Source organism: Eleginops maclovinus, chromosome 4, assembly GCF_036324505.1.
Source record: "Eleginops maclovinus isolate JMC-PN-2008 ecotype Puerto Natales chromosome 4, JC_Emac_rtc_rv5, whole genome shotgun sequence".
Classification (NCBI taxonomy): domain Eukaryota; kingdom Metazoa; phylum Chordata; class Actinopteri; order Perciformes; family Eleginopidae; genus Eleginops; species Eleginops maclovinus.
This window is the reverse complement of record NC_086352.1, coordinates 20,263,695-20,277,207: the sequence shown is the minus strand read 5'-3', so window position 1 is coordinate 20,277,207 and position 13,513 is coordinate 20,263,695. Positions and strand designations below refer to the sequence as shown.

Here is a 13,513-nt window from a genome sequence, read left to right as displayed (position 1 = left end):
AAGGGATTTGCATCCTTGACACCTCGATATGACATACCCCTGTGGGTTTTCCCAAAAGCGTGTGGTGCTCAGTTCTCTGAGCCCTATCAGTGGTGTCAAGCTTGGGACTTCTATTCAGAGACTAACCTCTGGAGGCAACAAGTCTCTGTGGGCAAACAGAAAGACCATAACCATAAACACAACAACAGAACGCCACGGTTTGCTAACATATGTAATATGTAATGGTAAGAAAACCACAACCACCCCCTTGGCTAGGGTGAAAAAATTGAAATGATTAGTGGTGTCTGTGTAGTAAACAGTATGCTTTAAATGGCATGAAGTCAATCCTAAAGTTCTCCCTTACATTAAATTGCAGGCCGACATTTAATCATCACTATACAGCCACTATCGTCACATGTCAACAATGAAGTGACACCGTGCTCCCCATCCCCCTCCACATCATTATTGCACCACCCTAACCAACTGAAAGAGCAATCCTCAGGGAATCACTTCCACCAGCAGAGGAATATCACATTGACTTTCACTCTGTTACCTCCTCTGATGTTTTTTTCTTTAACTACTGTATTTACTAGATAAGCCTAGTCGAATTGCTTCTTCTCTTTTTGTAGAAACCAGTATAAAAGGCAACATGTAGCAAATAATTCTGCCAAAACCGAGAGTCAGATCACTAATCCCTCAAGTTCAGATGGATTACATTCTACCTGACTCCCTCTTGTATTCCTCACAGAGTTACCGCTCAAGTCATTTTCAACACATGGTTACTCAAGGATGCTCTCCATGCCTTTATACTCCGGGCTTACTGGGTACATTTGTTTATTTTCTTTCCTATTTTCTGTGCTCTGAATTCTAATCCCTCAACATAATATACAATCACTTCCTTCCATGGACTTCTTGCTGTTATTTCCCAGTTCCTTTCAAGGTGTGATAGGGTAGAGATTCTTAATCCTACCCTCCATTACTGATTTAGGCCAGTTGATTGAAAACAGCAGAAAGTGCAATAGCAGTCTCCTACGAGAGTCGGAGGCTTTTCACACCATACATGGTGCTGAGGAAGGCTGCCAAAAGTTTGCAGAACATATGCATTTCAGGCATGAGTGTCGGCAGAGGATTGACACATTCTTTAGGTCAGAACAACTGTCAGATATTTTTAACATCGGACAAAACAGCTGGATGATTCACATTGAAACTCGTTTAGAGGTTTCATGCATATAACACGTTTGTCCATTTTCTTTTACAATAGAGAGATGGAAAAGAAAATGCTAATGAGCAAAGTGAGGCTAAACTGTAACACGCACACAGACCCACACACACACAGACCACCCCTTCCACACGACACACACGCACACGCACACGCACACACACACACACACACACACACACACACACACACACACACACACACACACACACACACACACACACACACACACACAGCCTGATCTCCCTCACATCTCATTAACTGTTCTCTCTGAAGATGTATACAGGCTGGCAAGAGACTTATTTCCAATTTGGCAGAGCCAAGAGCATCTTAATGGGCTTTGGAAAGAAATGCCCAGCAGAATTTTTATATGAATATTTGCTAGGCAAGGGCTTTTAGAGTGGTATTCCCACACTTTCACTAACGGTCTCATGTCATTCTATTATATAGTGATTAGACATCTGGCTGCAAACACATCTAAAATCAACCCCTAATGTGTTTTGCATACCAACTCTGCATGTGAAGTTTATTCGAATGTATCAGTGCAACAACCTATTGATTACATTATTTTGTGACAAAATGCAAAACACCTAAACAAACTGTAGACCATCTATAGATTTCCAATATTGCTATATATTTTCATTATTAATTCCAGACAGAAATGAGGAGACAGCTTTTAAATGTTTGTACTGTATAGTTTATTGCTAAGCAGCTTCAACCCACAAATGCTGATTCCTTCAACATCATCTTAAGGGAGCTCACAATAATCAGAATCAGAATCAGAATCAGAATCAGACTACCTTTAATCGTCCCACAGAGGGGAAATTTTCATTATTACATTAATAAACTTTACTTAGACTTTAAATATAATATCATCTCCTTCAATCATTTGCAAGTTCAACCAATTAAGGCCCTCAACCTGTATTTCAGATGAAACGAAATGGACTTGAACCTGCTTTAAAATTAAATATGATTAAAGATTTTTTTTTTTATATGAAGTATATTTTAGGAATTCAAATTTGAATAACGTACGATTTTTCTTTTGAAAGCTGCAGTAATGTCTGTATCAAAAACTCTACATTAGCTGTACCACATAAAGTCATCCACAGTACAAACAGCAAAGATTTCTCGTATCTGGGTTGTGTTTAGGATAATTGTGGAACTGCATGCAAGTTACAACCACCAAAATGCTGATCACAGTGATAACAGAGAGAGATGCAGCTGCAGGAATTCACAAGAAGAAAATGTGTTCAGGATGTGTAACAGTTAATAACTGTTCTGTTAAAGAGAAATCAAATAATATTCTTTAAAGTTGCTACCAATGAACCCCAAAGGTAATTGTTATTCTTGAGAAAGGAAATATAAGACGGGCGCATGGCATAAATAGGAACAGCAGCACATCAAGTGATTTTGTTTCAAAGACGAAGCAAAGAGCTGAGTCCACCCATGAGAATCCTGAGCGCTCTGTAAGTAGATGTTGATATTAACAGCAAAGCCTCGGAGCAAGAGCTCCCTGGCAGGGACTGACTGAAGAATTCAGGAGCCGTTGTGTTTAAGAACAAAGGGCTGACAATCAGGCAGCATTGTGTGCATGACACTATAACTAACGTCTGACACATGCACACGAAGGGTGATCTTCACAGGCAGGCTGTTTTGTTGGCTGACTGCTGTGTAAAACACCAGGCAGGCAATGGTACATTGACAACACAACAGTGGAGGAATCATTCGCTCATCCTGGTAGAGTTTAATGAAGCTGTCCAACAGCCAGTTATAGACATTTTCAGCATTGTGTTTCAGCACTATTCTTCCCAAACTGAGTGGAATCTAGTCAAAAGCTGTGCACGATTTTTGTTACTGGCCTCTACCTCCCACCAATCCTGTAATATAAACCATCTGAGGCATTAAAAATTCCTGAGGCAAAAAGAAAAAGTAGCACTCTTAATCAATTAAGTGGGCAGTACGGTTGACCTCTAACCCAGTCAGCTAACTTGACCAATTACAGTATGTCTGCATCAGTGCCAAACAGTTATTCCAACCCCAGAATACACTCTGTTTGATGACAATTTGCCAAGCACAGCAGCGAGTCTGAAAGAAGTGTTCTACTGCAGAGCGTGCAGCACATCTCTTCATGGTGAAACCACACGTGTAAATCTTAGTTGTCTCGATGCTGCGGAAGACTGTACACTGAATGTTTAGACTGCTTCCAATCCACATATAATTGAAGGTTTATTTTAAGTCCTGCTACCCTATGACTGAAAGGAACAACACATTTTGTGGTTATATTTTCATTTCACAATTGTCTTCCAACAACAACTTTAGATAAAAAAGAGAGCATACACAGAAATGACCTAACCTCCTGAGGTAATCCTTAAAAAATCAATGTGGGATTTCTGCTCTGATGGTTTACCAGGTACTTTATGTTCTGGATAGGTTTTATGGAGCCCATGAGACACATTCAAACACTGTTACAATTCAATAATTGATGGCCTGCAGAGTTTAGATAGTAGCTGTGCAAATGTGCTTATGCAAAAGGAAAGGAAGGAAAGAAACTTCTATTCAGAATTCCATCAACAAACACACATTGATAATAAGGAAGCTTTTCAACCTGAGATATTGCCATTTAATTACACACAGTATAGAGGCTGTACTTTATTGTAATTAAGATTTGATCACTGCTCTGAAAAGCATCTTGATCTATAATGTCGCCAACAGACGTTTATCTTTGACTTCAACTTGCTGGAGTTCCAAACAGACACATGTTACACAAGAAAGAAAACTAAAAACTACATTATGTTATAAAAATATAAAAGTATTTCCTAATCATTTTCAAAACGTTATCCGACACATTGGAAGTTCTTGTTCTGTTAAATAAAACCTGTTCAGTGCTCCCAAGGGGTGAAGGCGAAAGAAACTGAATAAAAACAGCTGCCCAAGTTAAGGCCAAGATTCTGCCTTACAAAACATTGAAATAATCAAATGGGATCAAAACATAATCCAAATACAAAGCAACCATTGTGAAATAAACCAGCTGCATGTTTCAGTACATCAGGGGACTCTTAATTATCATTCGTGGCAGAGAAGAAATCATGCAATGCTTAAACATATTATTGGCTGGTTCTTTTTCGATCCAACTTACAAAGTAGTGTTCAAAGACAAGGCACCACTTTACAACACTGATGACAAAAAGTAAAAAGGACAACATCAGAATCTGCTGTCTGTGTAGCCTTTCAAATCATGAAACGAATGATATAAAAATAACAGAGCAGGAGCCCTAGTTTGAAAGCATATCATGTAAGTGGTTAGAAAGACTCTGCACATTTTAGTAACAGTCACAGTCTCTGTGTTTTTATTTGAGTAGACTGCTGAAATGTCTCCCTCTGAGGTGATGCTGAATATACAGAACGGTGCTGCCGGAGAAGAACATGTATGTTAACACGTTTTTGTTGTTCCTGATTTCCTGTTCTCCAAAGACTGAAGTTTCTGAGCTTACAAATTGTCCTATTTTATTCTAAATTATAGAAACTCATCATTGGGTATGTTTTTAAAAAAAGGTCTTACAATTCAATAAGGGTACTAAATTGAAAATTTGCTACATGGAATTAAAATTGGTCGAAGATGTATTCGTAATGTGAGGAACACACACACACACACACACACACACACACACACACACACACACACACACACACACACACACACACACACACCTATCAGATTCCCATCTAGACAAAACCCTGTTAAAGCAAATAAGGCAGCTCTATGATCATTACTGTCTGACGCTGCCAATTACCAATACAGTATCTCTATTTTGTCTGTAAGAGGCAAAAGAGGGATTAACTTCAGGCCTCTCTGCTTTCCCTCTTCCCTCTCATGAAGCTGACTATGTTTACTGACTAATCTGCTTTCCTGCTTTGACCATAAATGTGATTACCACCACACAAGAGATAATAAAACCCCATATCTCTGCTGTACCAAAGTGCATGAATTAAAACCTAAGCTGTAGCCTTGAGGAATATCAAAAAGAAGGAGAAAAAGGAAAAAGAAACCCTCAGCAAAAGTAGTATTTTGTGCTGAGTGCATACAGCCCCCTACTGGTAAACAGCACTCACTCTTTAGCAAAGCACAACACAACAAGCTCCATGATCTTCTGTTGAATGCGTGCAACAGGTATCCAGCTACTTCCAAAACATATCTACTGATTTTGCCCTGTCACAAAGTAAATTTTCCACTGTCATTATTTGACCAGCATTAATTAAGAATGATGTTGAAATTAAATTACATACGTTCCACATGTAACTCTTGGGATGCTGGTCCTGATTTTCAATGGGCTAATGATTAATGAATAACGTTTGGTAAAGAAACTTCAAGAGGAAAGGAACAATTATTTGTTACGGACCGAAGGCCAAAACAGGTGAAAGGTAATTTGGGTTTACCTGTGTAAGTGCAAATTAAGTTTATGGGCTAAAGGCACTTTCAGTTTGACCTCTGAAGTGTAACATTTAAAACACCTCAATAAAAAAATTAACCATATGAGGATGGATACAGTAGATGGTTCCCTAATAAACAGCATGACAGGAGGATCATTTGAGCTTTATACTGTTTCTTAAATCCAGTGTTGGGTGTCTACTTCCTTATTGGCTATACATGAATAAAATGCTACTTGCTGTGACTCTACATAGGTAAAATGGACGTAGAGTGGATCATACTGACATTTAAAAAGCAAAAAAAAGTAATAGTTGTAATAAGTCCAAAAACATAAACACTGAATGTACATTTAGCAAGAACTGACTCACTGAGACTGTTTGTATCTACTGATAAAAGAGGATTACAGGGTGAGTTAAATCCTCAAATGCTTGCGGGAGATCAGTTAGTTTCAGGTTTTGTGTGGCCATCATGATCAATTATTTCTTTTCGGGTGGGAAACAAAACACGACACGTGGCGGAGGGGGAAGAAAAGCACCGATGACTTGTCATGTATCATACCTGATATTTCCTGATGAGGCACATTGACGAGGCTGAATCCTTTAGCGCTATAAGCTTGCCGTGCCTCGCTACAGCTCCGCGCTTTGCTTTCTCCAGCAGATGACAGGGACAGCACCGACAGAGTACATAAGGCGACTTGCAGCCTCCACATCGCATACATTAGTGGAATCCTTGATAATGTGTCACAGTGAAATACGAGCTCCGTCAGAAAGAAAAAAAAATCTTAAAAAGGTCTGACTGAAAGATTTCTCCGGCGAACAGGATGTCAGATGTCCATTAAAACAAATAAATAGGAATCACTCCTCACTTGAGATACTGGTACGTCCACCACATTGCAAACGCTTCGTCTGTCCGTCCACTTGAATAAAGAAAAAGACCCCGGTGAGTCCGATTGCTCCCAGCTTGAACCAATCCGTTTTGAGAGAACACTTTCTACCTGGTGCTGTCTGTGCAAACAACTTCTCCCGCACACACACAACAGCTCTATGTTCGTGTCGGCGTGAGGAAAGCGAAATGAAACGGAGAGAGGCGCTGCACGGCACTAGGGCAGGGCAGTACATGGGGTGGAGAAGCTGCGACTTCAGCTGCTCGCATCCAGGGCGCGCACTGTCCTCTGCATTTATGCATTCACATTAATGCGCACACAGCACATCACTGTGTAGACACATGTTGGTGGAGGCGCGGAGACCTGGAGGTGGTGTAGGTAGAGTCAACCAACACATACAGTACACCAGAATATTGTTGCTTTATTGTATTATCTACAAAGTTACAGGACCTACGTTAACTGTTTCCTCACTATTTATAGGATAACAACAATGGAAGTATATATCGAATTGACCTAGAACATTATGAGGCTTATTGTGACACTGACACACACACACACACACACACACACACACACACACACACACACACACACACACACACACACACACACACACACACACACACACACACACACACACACACGTATCTATTGCAATGATGTGCACATTCTCCAATTTAAAATATTGTTATTTCATTTCTTAGGTCATACTAAAAGTATTGACTTGAGCTGTGTAAAATTACTGTTCTGTAGAAAAAACACAACTACATTTCAATTGAGGTGTTTGTGGGTCTTACATTATGAAGATGATTTTACATATTTTAGCATCACTAGCAACAAATAATGCATTAACTATGGCAGCACAGATCTGGCTCATTAAACTATGTCTTGATTAAACATGTTTCACAAAGAGAACAATTTGAGAGAAGAAGAATAATTGGTCTTGTTAAGACAATCTAACTAAAAGTATCATGTTATAATGAGAGATGGTCTCTTGAGATTAAAAGTAGACTGCATCTCATAACATGTGCTACAAACAGACCCACTGTGTGTTTATGTGGTGTTAGAAACAGCAGGCTTGTTAAAATTAAATTACAATTGCCTAAAAGAGGAAACGATGGTAGATCATACAAATTTGAGGAAAATGATCCCGTTTTAATTCGGGACCATTTTTTTACATGGTAACTCCACTTTAGTGGAATAATGGCCAACTTTGCACATTTCCAGGACAGAGTTGTACAATGGTGGAATCAGATCTGAGTCTGCAGAATTCAGCCAGGAGATTGCATCATAACAGGAAACACATGCAATTAGCTAGCTGAATAAATACTTGAAAATGTGAGCAATAAAGTTTGTTCTTTTAAAAATTATGCTCCATAACATCAATTTTAGTTTTGTAACCCTCCGCCATCCTCTCATTTTAGTCACATTTCTGTCTCTGTTCCCTCTCTCTCCCAACCTAGCTATCACTCACTGCTGGCTGAATGTGTTCATGACTGTCACTGCATCTGTTACTTTGTGTACATGAGAGTCGGTGTGTAGTATTGGGGCCACTTGTGTCAGTTTTCAACAAGTACACAGTAACAGAATGATAATAAGAAGCATATTATTGTATAATGTTTTAGATTAAAATATAGAGAACATTTAAAATGTGTTAAATCAAACTGATAATAACAATCAGTCCCGGTCAGTCATGCAGAGTTGTTCATGTCCAATGTGGCCATCAAATTTGGAAATGAAGTTTAAAGGGAGCTGTGCATCTAAAATAATGATAAAAGAACTAGATTTAAGGAACACTATTAACTGGACTTCAGCTATATTGATTTGTAATACATTTTAGAATATATAGAATAGTGTAAATCAAATGACACAACACAATAAAATATCACACATATTGTGAATTCAAATGAAATAATCAAGTATGAATAAGTAAGTTAGCACAAACGCAAGTCAAATCGTACTAAAAAATGACGTCTGTTCATATAAGGAACATACTGTATATGAGATATACAACAATAATAAGAATAATGAGACAGGATATTACTCTACTGTGTCGGGTCTGGGAAATGTGAGGGAGGAAGACATGCTCAGTCATTTGTGTGATATAAATGAAAATTAAATACATTTGACATCACATAGTTTTTCTTTCATACCAATCTTTTGTTTAGTAATATTAAGAAAGATGTCAGTCTTTCTTTACAAAAAAATGTGAAGCTTAACAATGTTGTTGATAGATTGCTCAGGAACTTAATGTTCTCCTTTTGAACAATTGTTATTATCATATCTCTATTTTCTCAATCTGGGAAGTAACTTTCTAATTTGCTTAGCTTTATTATTTTTTTATTTTTATTTTTTGTTTCCATTGAATGTGACACAAATTGTCTAAATACGTTGATCTATTAAATGTAATCAAAAACAACCCAATGGATTAATAAAACCGAAAAAAAAAAGCTTTTACCTCAATGTACACATTGACCACTTTTGAACTTTCTACAAAAACTGATGAATGGTGTGTGTCAGAGGTCTATATGACTGTTATATGAATGTTAATGACCTGTTGTTATATGTTTTTTTTTTTTTAAAGGAACAGCAGCCCTACTTAGCCCTAATTGATTATCTTCCATGGCAGCCAATGTGTGTTATCTGTGTTTTTGGGCTCTGTTCAAGTATGTATTTTATTCTATTATGGAATGCGGTTCCAGTCAGGCATTAACATCTTAGATCAAATGTTTTTTTTTCCCCTTTTCACCATTGGTTCCATCTGCACAGCACTGTAACAACCCTACTCAGCTAATAAGCCCTTGCTAATGAGCCTAAAGATGACGGCCAGAAGGTGATCCCAGCGGTGGATCGATAGCTCACCATGAGGAGTCAGCACGGGGTTCATCATGACTCATGCTCAGTGCACCACAGGGAAAACTGAGCTTTCACTATGCAGACCTGCTGCTTTCACCAAACACTGCTAATTGTCAGAAATCAGATTTCACATTTTCATGGGCTATTAATGCACCAAAGTTTTTTTTAAAACTTTGAATCCATAGCAAGTCAGACAGACAGAACTAAAGATAGGTCGACCAATCGATCAAAATCAATAGATAGAGGATCTAAACACGAGCCAGCAAGAGGACAAACAGCTGACTGACGCCATTATTTTCAACTGTGGATGGATGGATGGATGGATGGATGGATGAATGAATGGATGGATACAGACATGTCACTGATGGATCTACATGCCTCAACAGGAAAATAAGCATTTTATTCATGACCTTGACCAGAGACTAAAACACACCCTCATCTGTATTTTCCCTTTTTTCAAAGAGCAGTCATAGCCAATTCCTACTTAGCTGTTTACTTTTGTACACCAAAACGAGAAACAGGATTCATAAGAATTAAAGGAGCATTATGTCAAAGTAAACAAAAAAGGCATTTGTATGCCAGTGCCGGCTAAAATGAAGAGTTTTACAGTTTTAAATCACTGCATGATAAAGCATCGTGGCCTGCAATGTCAAAGCTTTAATGTAAGTAACACTGTAAGCAGAAGAAGAATAAGGTCACTTTGTTCACATTAGCACAGCAAGAAAAGATATGAATAATTAATCATGTACTTATAATTCATGGGTGTTTAAGACAAATACGTGCAACTCTTTATTCAGAACACCTTGGCTTTTTGATGCTGTATACTGAAAACAAAAGATGTATCCAAACAAACAAAGCGAGGGAAGTTTGACATGCATACAGTACTGTTTCTTCATTAGAAAAAACATTTAACTTAAAACACATTTAAACATCGCTGGGGTTAAAAACATATTGTGCCACGTATTGTAAGTTTATGACCAGAGCATTATAACCATGAAAAGGTGCTGTGTGTTAAGGCAGAAATGATCGTCTATCTGCATTTCCCAGGCCCTGTAATCCCGGATTTAATATACCGGCAGGGCTTCATTCCTCTTCAATACACCTGGAATATCTCCACATGGAGGAGTCTTAGATAATCTTATCCTATTGCCCAAATCATCTTTAAAATCTCTTTAAAACTGAAATAGCAGCATTTTAGGCTCCTCACCACACCTCTAAGGTCGAACCAAGACACACTGCCAGGATAATTGTATCTTTTAATGCAAAGCCAAAGCAAAAAGCCACATTCAGACAGAAGAACGCAAGTAATTTTCCCATCTGTTTACCTTAATCACATCTCTTATAATGGCTTTAATTGTGTAAGTGATTCAGTGCTATTTAGTTGTTGAAAGAGGGTTTACAGCATTGAGTTTGAAGCTACATTTTCAAAAGTAAATTATTTCTAATGATCTCAATTTAGCCACATTATGAGAATGTGGTCTTTATTTAAATGTTTTCTTTGGTGTGAATTGTTTTATTGTTGAATGTCACAAAAGCTCTTAAGCATTGCAGAATTGCAGTAGTGTAAAACAAATATATATTTTACACCTGTATACATAAATAAATAATGAGCATAATGTTTATTACTTTCGCATATGGCCATGTCCATTCAAGCTATTTGTACACTGATGAATGAAAAGTGATCCAAAGAGAATTGAATATTCCAAGATTTCTGCACTGGCTAATGATTTCAGATGTGAAGACACAATCAATAAACTGCATGCTGGCTCAAATGTTAAATCACAGTATGCCCTTAATCAGTTTCACACAACATGGGAAAGGTCACGTCAGAGGAGCATCAATCCATTGTTGACAGGCATTATGTAGAATAAACAAGCAGACCAGGATCATCATTATTTTAACACTTTGTTCAGTTTAGGGTTACACTTTGGTTGAGATTACAAGACATATGGACTATAATAGCATTCATAAAATGAAGTAGGTAAGAATGATGTAGGTTGCATATCATATAAACATTGCTCAAATCTGTTGTGTGAGGTTAACATACTGCCGTGTCAGTGCTATTTTTTTTACTCTGATCCATAACACTTAGTTTTCTCTGATATCCATTTAAGCTGTGGTAATTTTTGTATTCATTGAGAGCCAGTTGTATCATACATCATTCAAAATTGTTTCAGGTGTTTTTTTTCTTTGACTGAAAATAGTTTTGAGCTAATAAATGATGTCCTATGGCTTAGTAATTAGGGATCTGCGTCTTATTGCAACCAAGTTATGATGACCTATGGGAAGTGTAAATGAGGACAAACATGAATCATCACAACATCAAAATTGGCTGCCTAAAAGATGAGCTGCTGTTCTGTTGTCCAACATGTTAGATATTACAGATTTCAGATGTCAAATGTCGGGTACTAAATACAATTTCATTTTATTGTAGGGGCCTTACTTGGAATAGTTTGGACTCTGCTACATGATTTTTACATGTTTGTCCCATCTGTCTTGTTCAGCCACAGACTCATCCCACCTTGGCACAGCACTAAGCGACTGGGAAACTCCTTTGTACCTGTAGCCATCAGGCTGCATAACAAGGGGTTAACCATGTAAATCACTAACAATAAACCGGACTGCACATAAAGCCTGCACTCTTGATATTTTGCACAATAACTTTGACCTGCACTCTCTTTCTGAACACATACATGCGTGTATTTTTTAAAATACTCTCGTTACCTGTCTGTTACTTGTCTCGTTACTTATCGTTCGTTCATTTTATTTCACGTTGTTCTATGCCCATATATAAAAGGTTAACGGTTTGGAGAGTTGATAGAGGGACTATAGGGCTTATGACCATGGGTGCCACTGTTTAGCAGGGGGGAAACAGCTGTCTTCACTTGCAGCAGGTCGTAAACAGGAGCTCTGACTCAATGGAAAAGCACTGGAGCTTCCAGCTCAGTTTAAACTTGACCATCTGAGGCAAGTCTGGACATGTCCCATCTCAAACACCGGAAGTCATGACACTCCCTCTCATATAAGGGTATATTGCTTCTGTTGCCTATTCTGTAAGGGTATAAAAGCAGTAGGGAAAAACAGATTCAGGGGTTTTCCAACCTAGTCTCACACATAAACGTGTGGCTACTTTGGTCCACAGGGCAAGACCTACTCATTTAACGAATAACCCTCTCAAGACCTGACATGGATACGTATTTTCTTCCTATATATTTCTAATGGCCAGTTCCAGTGTCACGTGATCGTTAACTTTCCCGGTGTGAAAAGAAAAACATGGCGGACACCCGACTCATTTTTAGTCCTAAAGTGTAGGATACTTTGGCCATTGTAATGCTTTTTAAATTACATTTCTACATTTCTTTATTATACTTGCAGAATCTAAGTTCAGTAGATGTTTAGGATCTATAGTTTGATAGATATTACGGAGATTACTTCAGGTCTCGCCAGGCAAACGTATGCTATGCGCGCTCCTCCTGTAAACGTTAGATTGAACGTCTATCCATTCATTCATTTCTATTGACCAGCGTCCATGTCAAGTTATCGTTAATTCTCACGGTATTTCCGTTCTTCGAGTTGTCAGTTAGGTGTCAGCTGTCATTGACGAAGCTCTTGTTGCATACTACCGGAAGTAACATATATTCTCACTCCCAATTCGTCATATATTGACGTTTTGTCCGGATCCCTTCTTGACGTTACTTTCAAATGCACCTGGAAGCCCTTTAGCGTCACAATGATTGTTTTTCGTCTTTATTTTTATTGTATTATGTCGGACTTTTCGCCGTCAGTGAGGAAGAGAGTCAAAAAGTCGGAGCAGCTCATCCAACCGTCCCCATTTTGTTACTGGTTTCTTTTCATTTCAAAATAAAGTTTTTATTGTGTTCATTATTATGTTTTGTTTATTAACTAGACAACTTGGTCATGTTATAATAAAATATATCAGTCATAAACTACACCGGAAACAGCAGTGTATTTTTTGTAATTGAACCTATTTACAACTTACAATACAATACAAATACCTCGATGAGGATACAAATAACGTCAAGTTATCATCATCATACAAAAATAACTGAATTCACATCAAAGACAAGAAACATAAATTACACATGGCATTAAGGAGAGTACTTAAAATAATACAAATTTAGTATTTATTA

The 13,513-nt window shown here is 37.9% G+C and overlaps 1 protein-coding gene across 2 annotated transcripts in view; it reads right to left on the bottom strand.

Annotated features, from left to right (window-relative positions):
* The window catches only part of LOC134863777 (glypican-6-like), a 120,398-nt gene extending 113,725 nt beyond the window's left edge, over positions 1-6,673 (bottom strand). For both annotated transcript variants that reach the window (XM_063882471.1, XM_063882472.1), the window contains exon 1: positions 6,182-6,673. In XM_063882471.1, the coding sequence (XP_063738541.1) occupies positions 6,182-6,341 (160 nt within the window). In that variant the 5' untranslated portion in view covers positions 6,342-6,673. The remainder of the gene's footprint in view (positions 1-6,181) is intronic.
* Between the last annotated feature and the right edge of the window lie 6,840 nt (positions 6,674-13,513).